This window comes from Diceros bicornis, chromosome 11 (assembly GCF_020826845.1).
Source record: "Diceros bicornis minor isolate mBicDic1 chromosome 11, mDicBic1.mat.cur, whole genome shotgun sequence".
Classification (NCBI taxonomy): domain Eukaryota; kingdom Metazoa; phylum Chordata; class Mammalia; order Perissodactyla; family Rhinocerotidae; genus Diceros; species Diceros bicornis.
The window spans coordinates 8,351,106-8,372,827 of NC_080750.1; the positions used below are offsets into that span (position 1 = coordinate 8,351,106).

General features: G+C 38.3%; 1 protein-coding gene across 8 annotated transcripts in view; it reads right to left on the bottom strand.

The window, feature by feature from the left end:
• Positions 1 to 21,722, bottom strand: part of CAMK2D (calcium/calmodulin dependent protein kinase II delta) — a 295,243-nt gene that overhangs the window by 65,135 nt on the left and 208,386 nt on the right. For 5 of the 8 annotated variants that reach the window (XM_058549950.1, XM_058549953.1, XM_058549952.1 and 2 more), the window contains exons 6-8: positions 19,822 to 19,894; positions 8,703 to 8,805; positions 1,026 to 1,109 (exon numbers count right to left, since the gene is read on the bottom strand). In XM_058549950.1, coding sequence (XP_058405933.1) covers positions 1,026 to 1,109; positions 8,703 to 8,805; positions 19,822 to 19,894 — 260 coding nt within the window. Of the gene's footprint in view, positions 1 to 1,025; positions 1,110 to 8,702; positions 8,806 to 18,814; positions 18,888 to 19,821; positions 19,895 to 21,722 lie in introns of those variants that run through there. The other 3 variants (XM_058549954.1, XM_058549956.1, XM_058549955.1) reach the window with 3 other exon arrangements.

Consider the following 21,722-nt stretch of genomic DNA (forward strand, 5'->3'; position numbering starts at 1 on the left):
CAACCAAAGACTGGAACCCAGGCGTTGTGAATCCACATACAGTGCTCCTCTCATGACTGCCTGCTTAGGCACAAAAGCAACTCTAAAAGCCCAAGATGCAGTCAGCTTAAGATCAAACACCAAGTTGCTGTTGCTAATGAGATCAAGCCGACAAGAAATACAGTGGGAAATAATCTACCACTACAAAGTAGTGGTAATGAATTTATTATTTGTTTTAAATAAAACCAAATATAAAAAGTTATTTTCAGAATCAAATCAAGTTTTTTATCAACTCCTTCCAGGCTTACTGACAAATACTAAAGTCAATGAAACCTGCCTGTGGCACATGAAAGCCAAACTATTAACAGACTGGTAGCAATGACTAGAGAACCAGTTTGTGTTAATAACCCTAGTGGAAAAACATTTCAGAGCATCCTGCAGTATCCCTTATTTCAGTCTTTCACTTGTTTGAAGTATATGTTAACATGTAGAAATTCTGTTATAAAAACTGTGGTGGAAATCCTCCTCATTATGTATCTTTGAGCCTGCACAGGATACTTATTTGACTGGAGTTGGTTGCTAAAGGCCTAAATCGGAGTTCAACCCCCAGAGGACAATTTCACTCTTCTCCAAGATCCACTATTTCCCTCTCATTCCCTGCTGAGCATCGTGTACAAACATAAGACCTGTTGTAAGGGCTGCTTGGATGAGGCGAGAACACAGGAGCACAAACACACGACCACCATGGGGGATGCTCTCTGCCGCTGATCTCACAGTGCTTCCCAGGACCAGGAACTTCCCAAGACCATGACCATCACCTGGGAACTTGAGAAAAATGCAGATGCTCCCACCCAGACCTACTGAATCAGAAACAGCCATCTGCGCTTCAAACAGCCCTCCACGTGGCCTTGCTGTCCGATAAAGGGGGAGAACTCCTACTGTAAGTTGATCACTTGAGAGAATAAACTTCAAATTTAAAAGATACTATTTTTAATTATTACAATACTGGTGTACTACAAAATCTGTACAAAAATATGATTCCTTACCACATGCCCACATATCCACCGGCTTTCCATAAGGATCTTTACGTAAAACTTCTGGAGAAAGGTATCCAGGTGTGCCAGCAAAACCTAGGGAGAACAGATGTTAATGAGTCAGAGTTGACTTGACAGAACCAATACGAAATAGGAAGCTAAGGAAAAAAACATTTTTGAAACTTTTTATCTGATGATATGTTTGTCAAAGTAAAACAAGGCTCTCTGAGTGCTAAAATACTATAGATGGGCATTAACACTAATCTGTCCCGCTTTGTAGCTTCTGAGGAAAAAATATATCTTTTCTCCAGATCTGAAGGCCAATCTATTGTACTACATAGTCAGTGTGTATACTGAAGTCCACTTGGTTATCAGTTCTTATTCTCACTCGCTCATGTGGGAGTTAAAACTAAACCTGTGAAAGGGATCAGATCACGCTGCCCCAAAACACGCCACTGTGGCACACTGATTATTTTGAGTGAAAGACATCGGAGAAACAGCAGATGCAGGAAGGGCTCTTTAATCTCCGCCTTTCTACCTAAAAGTAGGACATAAATTTCTTGCAAGAAAGGCACCCTCCCTGTACCAGGAAGAGGAGAACATTCTTATCACCAGAGATGGGGAGTTGGTGCCAAGATGAATCTATACCAACAAACAAACCTTACTAAATAACTCTGATCTTCCATCAGTATCACCCCCACATTTCCTGGTTACTTCCCCACAATTTAATACAAGTCCAAACCCTCTCTTCCTTCGTCTTGTCATATCTCCACAATTTATCATTCTTAGTTAAAATGGGATATAAGCCTCTGTGTCTAGTCTTTCTATAGGTCTTCTTTACAAGGAAGGCCTCTGTGTGCATGTAAAACTAAAATATTAACATCAAATAAAATTTATATGCTTTTCTCCTGTTAATCTGTCTTTTGTCAGTTCAACTTGCAGGCCCCAGGCACAGACCTAAGAAAGGGGAGGAAAAGTCGCTCCTCCCCTATACCTGAAAAGAAATAAGGAGAAAATTGGATAGGGTTAGCATCTTGCAAAAGATAATAGTTATCATGATACCTACACAACTTTCCTATGAGAAGCATTCACCTTTAAATAGAAGGATCCAAAACATAGATCCCAAGGACAAATTTAAAGCAAATTTCCAGTAAATATTTTGAAAGTGAGGTAGTCTATGGGGGGTAGGGGATGGGGCAGAGAGTAACTGAAGAATGCACTAGGATATCAAAGAACTCACTGTGTACTAACAAATAATCAGTGTGTACTTATAATTGGCAACTGAAGAGAAGACTCAGGAATATTCAGATGAATTACTATTGAACAAGCACCAACTAGACTTTTAAGAGAGAGATGTGGTAAGAGAAACTGGATGGTAAAAGAAAGCTTCCTATTATATAAATCAGTGTAGAATCTAATAAGGCACACTTAAATAGCAATCAATTTATAGCTAGACTCTCGAGTAAAATATTTCTTCTTATTTCTGAAAATAATAGTTTTTAAATAAAAATACTTACTTTAAAAAAATACCAAAAATAACTATTCTCATTTGGAAGTTTTCTTTAAAGGCACACATAAAAACTGGAAAAATTTCTTTAAAAGGATATGTAATCCAGAATTCTTCTGACCACAAATCACTGATGAAGCACATTATATATTTACTGGGATGCAAAATGCCCAAGAAAGGAGCTTTCCCTCCCATCTTCATGACAGATTTATACTTATTAATAAGTACAAGCAAGGTGTTAAGAGGTATAAAGATAAGCATATGTATAATAGCATGGTTACTTCTCTGAACAAAACTACACTAGAAAATGAGGCAAGGATTTTGGATTTCACCTTCTTCCCTCCCCTCCTTTCATTACTTCTCCTTTCCTTTGTTTTGGAGGAAGAAGGGGAGGACAATGAGAAGGGACTCCAAGAAAAGACCTGTCTGTTGCAGTTTAAGCTTTACATGGACCAAAGGGGATCCACCTCTACCTCAAACTTTACTCGAAAGAAATGTTTGCTTGCTAGTTGTGAGGTGAAAGAACTACTGAGCAACCATGGTGGTTCCACTGCCTAAAGTCTGAGGGTTGCCTGAAGGAGCAGTGTGGAGTCAGCTAATTCCAAGGTAGGGATGGGCACAATAGTTTTAAAGAGCTTCCCGGTGCTTCTGGTATATGCCATACCTGCTCTTTCTCTCGCATTCCAATCCTCCCTTTCCAGCTCCTCCCAAGTTGAGACACAAAGGGAATCCAATGAGAAACCAATGCCAAAGTCAAGATTAAAGACCAAGGTCCTAGTGGGCACTTTAAGACCCTTTATCATCTGGTTCCTGTTCATTGATCCAACATGATTTCTTTCTGTTTCTGAGTACTTGACCTGATTAATGTCTTTAGGGTCTCTTGAAAACAGACTTCTCATTCCCACCCTGGATGTTACTTCTTCTGTTCCTTGAACCCTCAATTTTTTAATCTTCTCTCTAACAGAGGGTTGCTCTAAATTATTTTCTTTCTTTTTTTTTTTGTGAGGAAGATCAGCCCTGAGCTAACATCTGATGCCAATCCTCTTTTTTTGCTGAGGAAGATTGGCCCTGGACTAACAGCTGTCCCCATCTTCCTCTACTTTATATGGGACGCCGCCACAGCATGGCTTGACAAGCACTGTGTCGGCGCGCACCTGGGATCCAAACACGCAAACTCCAGGCCACCATACCAGAGCGTGCGCACTTAACCGCTTGCACCACAGGGCCGGCCCCTAAATTATTTTCATCTTAAAGATCTCCTTAACTAACTACAGTTCTCCGTGGTCCTATCTTGCTCTGAATTTTGACCACCCTTTATTTATATACAATCTGTACTCTCCTAGCTAGAATTAGTAAATGTTAATGTATGTCTTAATAACAGCAGAATACACGGCCTAGAGCAGGAAATATTAATGATATTTAATCTAGGTAGAAAAAATAGGGAAGTAAGTCACTATGTGAGTAAGAAATGAAAAGATAATTTTAAATGTAAATTATTAAAAAACTTCTCCTGGAGACTAAAATGCTAGGAGAACCCTATCACATTCATTCTTACCGAGTACAACTCTCATTTGAGTAGTCAGTGGGGTCCTTACTCCTAAGACAGTGAAGCATACATCTAAATGCAGGAACGTTAAGAAACCATGTACTGTACAACGTGTTCTCGCAAACTCAGAAACACTGAGGGTAAAACAGATATGGCCTTCTTGTGCAGGAGACTAAATTCAGCACATATCATGATAAATAAACAAGATTTTTGTATCAACAGGGAAACTAATGAGAGCCTGCCTTCTTTACAGACATGTATGTTTCTCACTCTGAAAAACCAACAGGAATATCAGAACAGATCAAACAAAGAGAAAACAGAATTACTTACTGTTGGAAATGTATCCATTGCAACATATTGCCATTATAAAACCTTAATATTTTAAAAAAGAGACATAGCAACCAAAGTAAAATTATTTTGCCAAAGTAAAATAATTCTTCCAGGAAGCAAGATTGTGGTAGTTATCCTTTTTTCCTACCAACAATAAAAACTAGAAATTTATTCCAAATAGCATTTCCAGTCCCACAGGAGAAACAAGTCACATTTGGATATTTCTCTTTGGTAAATTTTCTAGCCATTTAGCAAGTGTAGTGACATGGGGTGTTACTTTGAGCATTTTGGGCTAGTATTCAAATAGATCAGGGCTAGGAGGACAGAAGAAGTGAACCTGGGAAAAACAAACATTTAGACTTGAAAATGAGAATGAAAAAAAATCAAACACAATAAACAGCTTCTATAACGCCTTGTATGGTTTTATTTTTCTTATTTGTAGTCCACCTCTTATATTTATTAACATAAAATTATGCAAAATCCTGAAACTCTGGCATTACACATAAGGAAGAAATAGCTCTGCTCTTTTCTTATTAAAATAAAAAGGCTCCCCCCTCAACATTGATGTTACATTTTTTTTTTTTGCTGAGGAAGAGCAGCCCTGAGCCAACATCTGTTGCCAATCTTCCTCAGTTTTGCTTGAGGAAGATTAGCCCTGAGCTAACATCTGTGCCAACTTCCTCTACTTTATATGTGGGTTGCCGCCACAGCATGGCTGACGAGTGGTGTAGGTCTGCGCCTGGGATCCGAACCCATGAACCTGCGCTGCCCAATCAGAATGAGCAAACTTAACCACTATGCCAAGGGGCCAGCCTCGTTATTTACATTTTAAAAGATAAAATTAACGAGTCAAATATATGAGACTATGATGCCAGATAATACTGAATAAATATCAAAAAAGTCATTCAAACTAAAACACGCCTTTACTCCCGAAACCTAAAATATATCTGGCAGGACCCCCAAAAGAAATGCAGTATACCACACACCTCCTTTCCCTCAGTTAGATTACTGTGAGGATTCACTTGGACTTGCATAGAATGAGCTAAAAAAATTTTTTTAAATAAGCTAAAGGAAAAAAAAAGGAAACTTGTATATTCTCTTAAGCTTAGAAATTGTGTTTTTCTACACTTTTGAAATGCTGAATTTTCTTAGAATTTAAAATGCACCTCTTAAAAGTCATTATCCTAATAGGTACCTTAGCAAGAACTTAACTGTTGATAGCACAGTACTGAAGCAGAAATGGGAATTTTCCTCCCTGTCATTGCTTCTCTGGGACCAGCTTGCTCTTAGAAATGAATTACCACAATTTGAAAATCTGTGTGCTCTTATTTGGATGCTATTGCTTCCGCTAACCTGACATTCAGTCTTCCACTCACTGGCTCACTTGACAGCTTTCACTGTGCAGGCAAAGAACTGTGACCTCGTGTTTCACACCAAGATGGTTCTGAAAACTTATTGAACAGCTTCCACAGCCCAGGCAGGGTCCCATGGACGACTTCATTTAGTTTCATAACAGCCCTGTGCAAGAGTGCTTACTATCTCCACTTACAAAGATGACGCTGACCTCATCGAGTTAAAGGGACTTCCCCGTGTCATACAGCTGTAAGAATCAGAGCCAGGACAGGAGCTCCGGTATTCTACCTCAAAAAGCAGAATTTTTTTCCACCACACACGGTCTTGCCCCTCAAACAGCTTGTGATCTAGCAGAGGAGATAAAATCCGGAGCTTAAAACAGGGGAGATTTAAGGAGCTCAACCCCAACACCTGTGAGCATCAAGCCAAGGTACAGATGTTAATTCTGAGCCTCAGCTTGGATAACAAGGCTTCTGGTCATTGCTGATGTCCAATCATCATCTTGTACTCAGCTCTGGCAATTACACACTTGAGCCAAAGTCCCTATTTTGATATCCTGTCTCATACCCTAAGATTCATGAAGTGGGGTCCTGCTTTGCTCTGGACAGGACTAGAGTCCTGTCTTTGAACCCAACCTCTGGGGCTTTGATGTCCTCTAGGCAGATTCCCTTAGAGTTCGAGACCCTGTCCGCTCTGCGTGTTATCTAGAACTTGCCTACTCCTAGATATTCCTTAGTTCAAGCTGTCTTCATTCATAATTTGAACTACTGCATTAGTCTAACTGGTTCATTGCCTTCAGGGTAACTACCCTAAGCCATCCTCCACATTGCTACCAAAATCATTATTATGTAACATAAACCTAATTACGTTCCTCTCTACTTAAAATTTTTCACCAGATCCCTGCAACTTCTAAGATAAAAGCCAAACCCTTCAAAAGGACATAAAATCCTTTCCTCCTCATTAACTATCGCTCATCCCAGTATACTTTATACTTCAGCTATATCAAACTTCTTGTTATTCTTGCAATTGAAAAAACAATTTCATGCCTCTGAGGTTTTGCACGTGCTGATTCCTCTGTCCGCAACGCCTTTATCTCCTTGCCCGCCACAGAACAAATGCTCATTCACCCAGTAGGGAGGTAGAAGCATTACTCCAATCACTGAAGCTTTCCGAAGAGGCAGAATTTCCTATTTCCCCTACTGTGCTCCTGAGCCCCTCAGGCAGGCCTCTGTTAAGGTGCTCCTACACTGCGTGGGAAGTAGTTGTTGATACGGAGGTGTGAGCATCTCAAGGGTCGGGACCTCCTGTTTAATTAATGTACTTCCCGTAACTTGCTCTAGCCTTCTCTGTGATAGCCCTGCCACTTCCTGTTGGACCCTAACTCCTGTTACTGTATATTCTTTATCTGTGTCAACCATCTTCTTACCCAGGATACAAAGATGTCTTTGAGTCTCAAATTTACAGAACTAGGTCCTACCTTCTTTCAGTTTGCAGTTAACATATGTCAAAATATGACAAACCAAATGCCAAGTCTGGAATTATTAAATTCATCCGGTGGGTAAGGAGAGACTTTAAAAGGCAGTATTAAACCTAGGAGGGGTTGCAGACAAGGGTACCAGTCAGGTAGTACGGAGACAGGACAGGCAGCAGAACATGAAGCCCTAAATCAGGGTGCTGGCAGAGGTGACGGGGGACGGCTGCCATGCCACCCGCCCCCGTTAACCAGCTGGGGCGGGTTAGAGAGACGGTGAATCCCAGGAGCCCTGTGTACATCTTCGGAGGTGTGTATGTCTAGGGACACAGAGAAGGGTTCACGTATAAAACAAAAGAAGCAGTTTTTGAGTTCTCTTTCTGTTTGTTGTTGTTGTCCAGAGGAAAATCAATTAGAAGTGATTTAGTTATAATTAAACTATAATTTTAAAACATTAACCACAATACACTGAAAGTCAGCAAAGAAGTGAGACTGAGGTTTTGAAAGAGGTTATATTCTACGACATTACATGAAAAATGGGTTAATACTGGCAAATGTCAGAAAGAGAGGCATAAGAAAATCAGTGGATAAAATAATTTAACAGGTTAAATATTGAAATAATGCATTAGCCTTGTTAAAAGTACTCTAAATTTATTTAGGTTAATTTCTCCCTTAATTTTAAAGAAATAGAAATTTCACCATAGAGAAATTTCAAAATTATCAAAATTTTAGAGACAAAATTGGCAGTTTGGAGAAAAAGAAGATAAGATGAAACACACAAACACATATATACATACAGTCCTGCGTCACTTAACAATGAGGATACATTCTGAGAAAGGCATCAGGCGATTCTGTCATTCTGCAAACATCATAGAGTGTACTTACATAAACCTAGATGGTGTAGCCTACTACACACTTAGGCTGTATGGTATTAATCCTATGGGACCACCGTCGTATATGCGGTCCGTCGTTGACCAAAACATTGTTATGTGGTGCATGACTGTAGACATATGTGTATAGATATGTATAGTATATTGTGACATAATATATATTTTTTAAAACTTTAATTTGTTAATCATGAAATACGTGAAATATTCTGTATTTCCTGAATATCTGCTATTTACATACCAGTTTTTGGCATCAAATAAGGTTGTATGTGAACAATCAATTTTTTCTTAAATAAAAAGTACTCTTTGAATACTGCAACCCTCCTATTAATTCTGAGTACAGGATCCATTGTCTCACCCATCCTTTCAGAAAAAAGTCTATGTGTTATTGCTCTCCATTAATATTTTCCCTTAAATCATTTCTAGATTATATGCCCCTTAATGGCAGTAAAATCAAGTGCTTTCGAAGGTCCAATATCTTAAAATGAGTCAAATGGTTGTTAGGAACATTCCCATTTTATTTTGTTTAGGAAGTGGGATGTGACTGGAGCCAGAAGAGTTGGAGCAGCAGAAAGGAAAGACAGGCCCTACTCACCAAACCACGCCTGCTGGTCGCCTTGAACTTCTATGGCTAAGCCAAAGTCGGCCAGTTTCACAGCTGCTCCCTTGGATTTGCTAGCTAAAAGCAAATTCTCAGGCTTTATTTAGAAAGAAAAAAAAAAGAGACTGAAGTGAGAACCTATTTTAATGACTATTCAAAACTAACATTTTATAAGATTGGGGGGGAAAAAAGTCATGCATTGTTCTCTCTCCGGGAGACTGTCATTCCTAAATCTCAGGGAAAATATGGTTAGAAAATGATTAAAAATTATCATGTGTGCAGGCTTCAGACAGATGCATAAATGTACTAGACAGTACTGGGCAAAAGAGAGAACACACTTGAGGAGAGATCAAATGAATGGAAGCACCTGTCTTGACCTGCTCACATGTTTCCAAGGGCCACTTGAGGTCCAGACTTGGCCATGGACATTGACTTAGAAGCCTAACAGAGCATAGACATTTTCAGCAGAAGGAAACTTGGCAAAAAGATAACAAGAGTTGGACCAATCTACAGACATTTGGCAAATGAAACGTTGCAAATTAAATCCTAGCTGACTTCAAGAGTTTGGACCCGAATGTAGTGATTTTGATTCTTCAATGTTTCCAAACAATTTCTGTACAAATTTTGTAGTCTTATTCTGAATTATGCATTAAAATTGCTGTCTTTAAGAATCTGTTTATTCTTAAAGGCAGAAAGAGTGTACTACTATTTGCCAAATGTTATAGTTAGCTTTTTTTCTTTATAAGCCAGTTTTTTAAAACATAATTTACGTCTTCAAAGTGTGATTCAAAGCATTACTTATATATTTATTTTCACATCTTGGAATACTGTAAGAAAGATACATTTTTATTTTCTTGGGTATTTACCATCACTCAAGGACTGATAACTCAGTCTTGGAATAAGGCTGTGTCCACACCACTGTTTCCCAACTAGAGAATCGAGACACATTGGTACTTTGAAAATAAGCACCATGGCAAAGTCTTGAATTTCCCCTGACTGCCTGTGTGGATTCTAAAAAATGAAAGAAGATGGTCAGGAAAACGAGGCTGATTAACACATCCAGTGAAGTCCATTCATTCCCGGGTATCTGGATGAACACATAGCTGGACTGGTGTACATACATTAAAGAGTGGTTCAACATCTTTTTACCTTGGGATAAGACCCAGCAAATTTAGAGGTGTGTCTCAGACTGAAAAAAGTTGGGAAACAATGGACTTTACAAGGGCCAAAACGATTGAAAATTTTAAAAATTCAGTCAATCAAATTTGTTTTGGTTATATGTTGACAAACAATGAATTTCATATTTTTTCAAGAGATTGGGTACTTTTTTTTCTTACTGAATTAGTTGAGTCTGTTGGTGGTTTTGACCTTGTGTAAACACAGCCTAAACCAATATTTAACTGATTAATTAAGCCAGCCATGCAAATTAGCAAAGACTCATAACCACAACTTAGAAGAAATTAGGTTAAGTCTCCCAGAAATAAGAGTATAGGCAAGTAAGTTTTCATCAAGTACCAGACTTCTTCAGGCTATTGCTGCCCACTGCCATCAGATTCGTCACTGTTAGGACAATTGGTAACTGTAAGGAAATCTCTGTAATGTTTTAGGGCTGACAGGGTTTGAATTACCTCAACACTAAATACAGGATAATTTAATTTGGATGTTGGGATGAAGATGTCTCAAGAATATGAAAGATCTCCATGCTGAAATAACTTTTAGTAAAACCTAACATTAGCGATTACTTGGAACTCTGGTTGTCTGTCAATACACTACAGTATCTAACCATGTTACATTATTCATATTTGACATTTTATTTTCAGAACTAAAGTTTATGGTCCACTACATACATGCATTTTCTAATTTAATCAAGAAGAAATTAATAATTTCCAAATAACTTGGAAAAACCACATCACACTGTAAGCAATAGTTTATTTCCTTGTAACCTTCACATTTGAAAGCATTGAGATGTGAGAGACCTCTGCTAATACACCTCTGTCCTAATGTGTCAACCACAGACTCATTCAAGGGAAGAGTTCCAATCACTTTGGAAATCATAATCATTTTAGGCCTTTTTAAATCAAGTGCTATTGAAAGTTTGTTGAGCAAATATCAGTGTCATCAGTGAAAAAACAAAAAATTTAATATGCTTTTATTCTTATCACTAAATCAAAAAGCTTCTGGGCAGTGCTGTGTGCATTATGCTCTTAAACACCAAGTATCTGCCAATTCAGAAGAAAGGGAACACCTTAGAACTTTATCATGCATGGCCTCTGAATGACTAGAGCAAATTTTCACACCTAGAGACAACCTAGAAGACCTCTCTGGAGGGCCTTGTGAGTCATCCAGGAAAATAATAAGCCCGTCTGGACTAGTGTTTCACCTTTTACCCATGAAGACTGTTCAGCTGCAGTTATGTTCAGGAAAAGGCAGGGTTAGTTCAAGGTTATTGTATAAATTTAAAAATCAATAGCACTGAAATGGCTTCATGTTTATGTATATCTTTTAGGCAAGCCTAAAATACAGAATTATGGAATGCAAACAGAAAAATTAGGATGATTATTGACTTTATTAAAGGATTATTTGCTTTATAAAATGTTTCATCACAAAATTGCTTCTAATGGCCAGCTTCAATGAAATATTAAAAATATCACATACAACTCTTTGGAATTTATCAGTTTGAATAATCCTGTTATCACATTCTACCATTCATATAGCCTCCAACTTAAAAATATATTGTACTACAAAAGTTCATTGGCAAGTAGGTTACTTCAATTTCTGAATGCTTCCTTTTTATAGAGAAAAGAAGATAATTTGTGGTTATATTCCCCAAAAGCTGAAATAGAATCTTTCAGCTAACCAGTGGCTACTTCCTTAAAAAGGATCTCCACTACACTGCTATCTGCTACTATTGCACTCTTTTGATTTTCTAAAGCGAATGAGAAAGGTGAGATCAGAAACACAGGTCTTCCAGTACAGCTATGGTTGATCATGGGGGCAGCACCCTATGAAAGAAATGGGCAACATGGTGATCTAGAAAGAGGGTGAAGACCTGGGTTTATGTCCTGGACCTGACGTTACTAACTATGTGGACTTGGGCAACTCATAGACTCTTGAAGCTAATTAATTAGTTCCTTCATCTCTCAAATGAACGTAAGTATAACTTCTATCTCGTAACAGCATATATGAAATTATAAATCCCACTGGATTTTATCACACAAGTGCTGTCCTCTGGAAGGGACAATATATACATTAATGAAGAACTATTACACTCCTGTGCAGCTGGCCATTTCAATGTGCAGAACATTGACTATATTTCTAATGAATGTTCATAACATGAGGAATTTCTGTATTCCTAAATTAAATGCAATCTATTATGTTAATCTTTACATACTGAGATTATCTCTCAATTCTTAGAACGAAGTCACTTTTTAGGTTGGTTTTTAAATAGATTCTACTGACATTCTCACACATAGGTTCCTTCCCCACCCCATAGCTTCCTAATGATGCAGGATTTTCCATGACATCTGGTCTTAGTGTCAACAACCATTTATAGCATATCAGCTGTAATGAGCAGCAACTGTTTGCAAGTTTTGTTCTGTACTTCCATATGGATACAATGGCAACTTCTTTCATTGTGATTTGAGATTTTCTTGAAACTGTTCAAATATCTCAAAGGACCTAGGCAAGTTGCTGGAATCACTTTTGGGACTGGAAGAGACTTGGGAGATAAAATAACTCAAATCCCTCAGTTTCTAAATGAGGTAGGGAGGTCCATAAAGGTGAAGCAAGGACTTGCAGCCAGATTTCCTGATTCCTTCTTTTAAAGATGTGACACTAAAGAAACCCCTCGATGGTATAAAAATGATTCATTTTCAAAAGGTGGTCCATTCAGTAGATTTCTGTAGAAGAATTTGAAGTACTCAAAAATATTTACCATGCATTTCCAAATAAAACAAAGGGAAAACTTATGAAAGAGACATAGTTTTAATTTTGCTTCTCACAAATCTCATAAATACATCCTGAGGATTTCTAAAGTAGTGTGATCTGTATTAAGGAACTGAGTCAGCAAAGGTGATGATCATCTTCAGCATCAGTCATATCACAGATTTATCTGTGCTAGATAGTGGTAACTAGACAATGTGAGGTGAAATCATGTGTTTTATGTTTTTCTTTATATATATTATAAAAACAGCAAATTACTATTTTATTATTTTATATTATTTGATTCTTACATTCCCTTGGACATTAGCTTTTATTTTTTTCTATTTTTTTATTTTTTTGTGAGGGAGATTAGCCCTGAGCTAACATCCGATGCCAATCCTCCTCTTTTTGCTGAGGAAAATTGGTCCTGGGCTAACATCCGTGCCCATCTTCCTCTACTTTATATGGGACGCTGCCACAGCGTGCCTTGACAAGCGGTGCATTGGTCTGCGCCCAAGATCCAAACCTGTGAAACCTGGGCCACCAAAGCGGGGTGTGCGCACTTAACCACTGCGCCACCAGGCTGGTCCGACGTTAGCTTTTAAGAAGTGAAACTGTCTCTTTAGATTTCTTTCCTCTATTGGAGAGTCTCAGTATTTCAACACGAAGTTAACCATTTTGTGCTTTGGTGTGTTTTCAGTCACTTTTTCTTTGCCAAAGAAGGTGTGAACAAAGCTTCCAGAAATAAACTAAAAGAAGTTTTGCATGAATCAAAACTCTTGAATATCAAACTCACTCCTACACATGGTTGAGTTCTTTTGTGCACAGGGTACAAGTCACTTTTGCTTTTGTTTTTATATGGAACGGATGTCTGAATTTATGTTCTTAGCACGGGGCGTTGTCATTTGACGCACACGCTTAAGTTTGTGATTAGGAAGTACTGTTTCTATCACCACGTGTATATGACTAAGTCCATCAGAATCACACCGTATTCCATTCCTGTTTCTTGATAAGTTCTTTATCAAATGATAAAGTTCTTTAAACTTTATCACACAAACTTTCACACAAATGGTAAGTTCTTCAAACTTTTATCTAAACGTGATTCTGAGAAAAGCGGAATTTGTGATTTTATAATTACTCAAAATGAAGAATTGACAATTTGATATATCTACTACCCATGGTTAACAAGTATTGACTGAATGCATGTCATATTCCCCCCAGAAAACTAATTCTTTTCTGGTCATAAATTTAATTTTATTCCTATGAAATAGACTTTAAATCCCTCCAAATCTCCAGAATTAGTATCCTCATTAAAATCTCTGTCTCTCTATCTATCTCATATCTCTCCATCGAACGATTTTTCCCTGAAATAACATTGTTTTCCAGAAGGCAGCCTAATAAGAAATGCAGCATTCTCGGCTGAGGCAATTCACAGGTGCTGATCTGCTGTTACAGGATTCAGTTGTATGCAAGAAGCCTCCTCTCCAGACTGCTCTTGATGAAGTCATTCAGTAACCATTTCCAATATACTCTGAATGAAAGAAATCTTACTAACTTGTGTGAAATATAGTTATTTGAAAATGCACAGCCATATAACTGAATCTATTGACTTCTGACAACTGATTCATAGAAACTGCATCCTCCAGGCTCTGAAATGACAGAACACCTCTGATATGATATTCCTTTATTCCTTGTGACATCAAGAGTTGTCACTTGTTACTGCAACCTCCTTTTGACCTCACAGTTTTCTGGACGCAGTACTTGTCTGATGTACTTCCTTCTTTCTGTGAGGAACAGCTCTGACACATTTTCCGCATATTTTTAAATGATCTTTAACTCAGTGGCCTGTAGGTTCTACGCACACAGTGTCTGTTCTTGTTTTGCTCTGTAATATACGCCCACAACTAAGACAGTGCCTTTAGTAGGTGCTCAAGAAATGTTTGATGAATGCTGGTTCTTCTCTTTTTACAGCTGAATTTTCAATCATTAGTTCACAGATATCCCTCACTGAGTTACAGTACTCCACTCTTGATAATCTATTTTTTTTTTTTTTTTGAGGAAGATCAGCCCTGAGCTAACATCCGTGCTAATCCTCTTTTTGCTGAGGAAGACCGGCTCTGAGCTAACATCTATTGCCAATCCTCCTCCTTTTTTTTCCCCCCAAAGCCCCAATAGATAGTTGTATGCCATAGTTGCACATCCTTCTAGTTGCTGTATGTGGCACGCGGCCTCAGCATGGCCGGAGAAGCGGTGCATCAGTGCGCGCCCGGGATCTGAACCCGGGCCGCCAGTAGCGGAGCGCTCGCTCTTAACCGCTAAGCCACGGGGCCCGCCCCTTGATAATCTATTTTTAAGCACTCCAAACTGACCGCCTTGATGTGGCCTCAATTAAATGTGGCAAATGCATTTCATTCTTCTCTCTGTGTCGTTTTCCAAAGGCTGCAGCCAATGCCACCTTACTGATTTCCTAAATAGGAAATTTTTACTTTATACATCAGTCTACTGCCAAATTATGCTGCCTGCCCGCTACTCCTCTATGTTGTATCTTAAATATACCTTATTCTTTTATTCCTAATGATACAGATTTGTATAGCTCTAAAAAACCCATAGGCAGGATTATTTTAATCTTATGATTCACTAAATTTAGGAACACTTTCCCAAATAATTCTTAATGTTGCTGGTAAAATTATTTTCCCATCATTGTTTTGAACTATTCTTTGGTGTCTGTAAAGGTTTTCAATTCATTCAACTAGCTGAATTGAGAAGTGGTAGTGATTAAGCACGCAGAGCCTGGAACCAAACCGCTTGGGCACAAGCCATATCTTACTGTCGGAGTGACCTTGAATACGTATCACTCGTGGTTGCTCCATTTCCCCTTATGCCACATGGGGACACTCATAGAGCCTTCCTCATGAAGGCGTTGTGAAGATTCATGTGATAACACAGTGCAGGGTATATGGTAACTACTCGACAAATGGCAGCTCTTGCCATTTTTATTAAGGTCCTGCCTTAATCCAAATCCTCCCCAAGACTAGAGTCATATTCCCGAACCGTAGTACCGTAAGTGTGTCACCACTGCTAGATCTCCCTAATACTCCTTGGATCTACATCGATTGGCCTGACACTGGAGGCGCCTTAGACAAAAGGCTGAGGTCCATGCATCCACTGGACACCGCCTGCTGCGGACTCACGTGCTTTCCTGATGCTAGTACCCCACCACCCTGAACCTGCTCCCATTGTTTATTTCTGGGCCACCCTCCATGCCTGCTGTGCCTCAGCCTCATCTCTAGGTCCTGATCATTTTCCACCTGGGGGATTCCACTGTCTAATGAAACCCAAGGAGTGGCAGTTATTCAAATATTCAAATGGTGATCTTTATGCTGAAGATATATTTATCTTTATTTTATTCAATATTAATTAACATACTTAGTCTACTTTATTCATTGTTGCCTTTTATATTACAAATGTGCTTTTGGTTGAACTTCATGCATTCCTAAATTGAAGGAATATGATGCAAGTATTTACTAGGTCTAAGGTCTCAGGTTGGGTACTGTAGAGTAATACAACATGTTAAACAGCTATTGTTCCAGGAGGGGCTTACAGACATTTTTACAGTCCTCATATGCTCATAGGTCCCTGTGACAAGGATGACAAACATAACACTTCCTGTGTTTTTATCTCACTGGTATGGACAAATTAAACTGCACATCAAACATCCATATTGTAAACAAATTAACATATGAATCAGGATATGGAAAAAAAATGTATGGCCTGATAAAAATAAAGGCAACATTTTGTTTAAAGTCTGATAATAAGAAATTTCAGCAGTTGAACTTCTTTATTTTAATATGCTATTATAAGTAGTCTATTTATCAGATAGACTACACACAGTGGATATAAAACACGCAAAACAAACGGAGGGATTTAGCACACTCAAGGCATGCATAAAGTCCCTCCAATGCACAAGTTTTAGATTCTCTAAGTATGTGTATGAAATGACCTACTGACACAAGCACTGAGAACTAGACTCAGCTGAAGTCTATTCAAGTCAGCAATTTGACAGAAACTAAGACAAAACTATAGAAATTATAACCAGCTCTATTAAAAGCTCATCTCTGTCCTCTCCTAAAATCAGAACAAGAATGGAAAGCAAAAACACTTTTCCCCCTTGAAAGGAGTCTGATGGGTGACAGAGCAGCCTATGTCTTCTGTAGTAAGTCTCCCTAGAAATCACCTGCCTGAGTTTTCAATTAGTGACTTTAGCTCATATGTCAGAAAATATGTTTTTCTTCACGGCCCATATTCTAGGCCCACTACCATTTCTGATTAAAGTTCCAGTCTTTGAAGGGCTCAGCTGACTTTGGACCCTTATAGAAGTCCAAGATCATGACCCCACAAAATATATTTTAAAAGCCATGGACGAGAATTCACATTTTTTATCCTTGGCTTTTCGAGTATATTTTTAAGTACATAACATGGAATAAAATGTTTCATATGATAAATTTATTAAATAGAATATTTTATAAAATAGCACAAATAATGTCCATGTCCCTATATGTTCACTTAAAAAAGAAAGTAGTACTGTGAGCTCTGGGAATAACCTAAGGGGCTCTGTTTGTGAGGAATTTTTGAGGTGATCACCAAAGATAGGAATTTTCAAATGAACATATTGTTTTTCCTTTATCCTGATGGGTAAATTTGGTTAAGCGTTAACAGATGCACACAGTCTTATCTTGGCTCTCCCAAAGAACATGCCATTAACCACACCTTTGCTTTTGACATTTAAAGCTCTCAGACTCAAACTGAAATCAAAGGAAGATTCCAGAAAATTAAGGCAGTGTTTTGCTTACAAATCACATCTTCATGTAACTCCCTGTGGATCTTTAAAGACAGACTCTTCTAGAACATACTAAAAGAATGGAAATGATAGTTTTACAATTTATTATAACTGGAGAGTCTGCAAGTGAGAAACCAGCCTAGGTCCTCCCCCCAAAAACATACAGTTCAGGACATTCTAACTTACCCTTTGCCACCTTTATATAGTCATGCGTCGCATAAAGATGTTCCGGTTAACGACGGACCACACATACGACAGTGGTCCCATAAGACCAGTACCTTGCAGCCTAGGTGTGCAGTTGGCTGCCCATCTAGATTTGTGTAAGTACTCTCTATGATATTCACACACTGACAAAATTGCCTAATGACGCATTTCTCAGTAAGTGTCCCCGCTGTTAAGCAACACATAACTGTATTAATGTCTGGAAAAGACTGAGACTTCAAACAAAGAATCACAACTACACAGCACTCACGTTTGCTATTTTGCCCACCCAGTAGTTTTCTTTCATTTAAATTTCTAAGCCTTCACTATTTCTCTGAAATTCCCTAAGTAAAACTAGAATGCTGAGAGAAGGGGACAGAAAATTAATAAAAGAGTAGTCTCCTTTTGAACTATTTAATTTCTAAATGATCTAAACGTTTCTCATCCTCAATGGTATCAGAAGCTGAGTGAAGCCTTAAAAGCATTAGTATGTCTATATATATATATTGCATAAATATTATTTGATAATAAAATTTATTTTACTTCTTTTCCATCTGTTTTAAAAGGCCCTAGTATCTTGGTCCCTAGGAATATAAATAAATAAAGAACCAGGAAGCCTCAATGTCCTCAGAATTCCTGGGACTAATGTTAAGGGAAAGAGATTTCAGAGTCCAAAATGGCGTTCTTTAGCACCAATCATTTGGGCCAAAAATCTTCTTAATAACTTTATCTCTATTCACTTTATAATTTTGATAACCGTTTACATAATATTAGGTATACATGGTATGACTATAAAATAATATGTCCACAGAACAAGTTTAGATTGAAGATGAGATCATCTGTCCTACTCAAAGTCACATTAACTGCTACAGCAGTTTTTAGGAGGAAGGAAATATAGCAACCTATTTATTGTTAACGTTAGGAAATTATTTCTCCCTGGACGAAATGGGATCTCTATGTCTCAAGTGTGTATCAGAGAAGACATGAAGTAAGAGAGACTGTGGTGATGGGAATGTGTTTTCGTAATGTGTTGGAATGAGTGCACACAACTGTATTGCTCATATTTTTTGCCTTTACGGGCATAACTGCAGCTGAACAGTCATTAGGAACTGTGCGGTGGTTGATCTTCTCCAAGGGCATTACTCACCTTCAGGTCCCGATGGACTACGCCCATCTGATGGCAGTGTAGCACAGCCTCCAGGATCTGCTGAATGCAATGACTGCATGCAAACACCAGGGGGCGTGTGTTAGTTCCAAGCTTACACTCACTGTCTGTATACCCTCAGAGAGACTGGGTCCAAGTGCACAACCAGCAGACAACTGGGGTCGTACTTTACCACCTTCAGGAACGTGAACATATTGCTCAAGTAGAGTGACTACTACCTCAGAACAATCAGGATCTTGCCAGATGTGAACCAAATGAGGATCTACTTGCTTTAGAAAAATCCGTCTTAAAAATATTTCTTTTAATTCAGGAGCTCATTTCCTGGTTATAAATTCCTACAGGAAATGAATTGGAACACAGATATAATCTCTATAGCTGTGCTCCACCTCTACCCCACACAAAAACCCTGTTTCCCTCTGCTCTCCCACTTTTCTCGTATCATTCCAAAGCTGCCACCTTAGCAGTCAAGGCACCATTAAGGTTAAATTAGGACACGTAATGAATTTTTGATAAATCATTAACTTCTTGCGCTTTAATTTAGCTGGCAATTATTATCTCTTGCCTGAGGGTTCATCAGACTCAAATGGAGCAATGCGTAGCCAGTTGTTCTGCCGCAGCAACCCATGGTCTCAGAACAGAAGTGGTGTTTAGATCTACAGGCGGACATACATCACAGGCCGACTTCATCTCCAGGCAAATGCTGGACGTTTCAGGAAAGCCTGCCCCCAAACCGCCGCTGGTGGGTTCCTGCTTGGAAACCTAACAGGTTGTGTTCTTAATACTGTCCTTCTCTTTTTGCTATGATGTATATTTAGCCTGTAGATGAGCAAACTGAAAGAGGCATCATGCATTATCATTTCATCATTTAGTCATTTTAGGGAAAAATTGGGAAAGGCAAAGGAACCATTTTAAATACCCACCCTCTGCCCTTTCCCCAGAAAAAAAAAAAAAACTCCTTTGATTCAGATTTATGGACTCCATATACTGACCTTCAGGTCCCTGTGAACTATGCCATTTAGGTGACAATGATTTACACTTTCTAGAATCTGCTGTATACAATGACTGTAAAGATACAAGGGCAGAATGGAAGGGAGAACATTTTAAAGGCACATAGTCACATTGAATACAAAATAAAATGAAAGTTCAAACGAAACAAACAAACAAAAATTATATTTTTTCACAACACTTTTTTAGCTTTACATTGAAATTAAATAACGCTGAATAAAGCTAATTTTGGTTCTAACAAAAAATGACATCCAACATAGAATTTGTGACATGTTCAGACAAAACAATTTGAGTTGTGCTTTTTTTCATTGCAAGTGTACAAATTAAATCACTTTTATACACAAGTCAAAATTTCCATATTCAGGGATAAAAATTTATAAATAATTCCCATAATGTTCTGGGAAAATTTTTCAAAGATATAAAATGCATGGGGTATTTCTCATACACATCTAAACTGTTTAAAATCTGAGGTCACAATTAAACATAAGTGTTGAAACAAGAGGGTAAACACAGATGAAGTGGCAGGTGAAACAGGGGTTAAAAAAAACTGAGGGACACATTTATCATTTTGACTTAGCAATGGTGCTTCTTGTATAACATATTAAGAGGAAAACTAATGCAGGTCTCCAACAACAGAGGGAGAATTTAAAGTAAACCCATGACATGAAATGAACCCCTCTTCAGTACAGTATATACTCTGGGGCAGACCTAGGAACTTACAAAAAAAATAAAATTTTAAGATCCCCTGGAGCACTGGCAATTGTTAAATATATTTCCATACACCTCTTGAGGAAAACTTTTGCTTATCACTATGTCAAAATGAACAAATTTGTACTATTCTTAGCAAAGGCTTACTGATGTCATGTAGACAGCTAATTAGATTAGAGGGGAGAAATCATTGTTGGCACCTATAGGTCCCGAGAGCTCTCACCTGACGTACAGTAACGTAGAACACATCACACGGATGAATTCTGTACAAGTTCACTGCACGGTTTGAATGCAGGTATGTACAGAAGTACATTCATCCATTTAAGGATTATGTAAACATTTTTATGAGGACATTCTCAACCATTTAATGTACAAAATAATATTACTCCAAGGTAAATTCCTGAATTAAAAAAGTAATCACCATCTGATTTATCACCATGTAAAGTCAAAAAACCGATCATGACCGTGATTTTCTAGCTCTAACTCGATTAAGAGTGCCACTAAAAGCCTCACATTGGCTGTTTTTGACTATATAGCTTACTTGAGTGTTGGCAATTATTTTTTAAATCATATGACTCTTTTTCCTTCTACAATAATGTTCACTTTGTACTACTTTTTAGGAATAGTTCACTGTCTCTTATCAAACTACAGGTATAAGTTATTGGGCTTAGAAAATAAACAAATCATAATTCACATTAAATGAACGTCACCATTTTTTTTTTCTAGTGAGAATGGATTCAATTCCTAGTTTCTTGAGGACTAGTAAGAAAACAGACTTTTATTTGCGGAACATGCTCTTTATTCTTGTACTTAGGAAGAGAATGTTTCTTTCTCCTTGATTTTGTGTGGGACCTATCCTAAAAAATAACCTATAGTGTGGGGCGGGCCCTGTGGCGTAGCAGTTAAGTGTGCACGCTCCGCTGCTGGCAGCCCGGGTTCAGCTCCCGGGCGCGCACCGACGCACCACTTGTCAAGCCATGCTCTGGCGGCGTCCTACATAAAGTGGAGGAAGATATGCACAGATGTTAGCCCAGGGCCAGTCTTCCTCAGCAAAAAGAGGAGGGTTGGCATGGATGTTAGCTCAGGGCTGATCTTCCTCACAAAAGAAAAAAAAATAACCTATAGTGAATTCCAAAACTTAATATAAGCATGCATATGAAATGACCCAACCCATAGG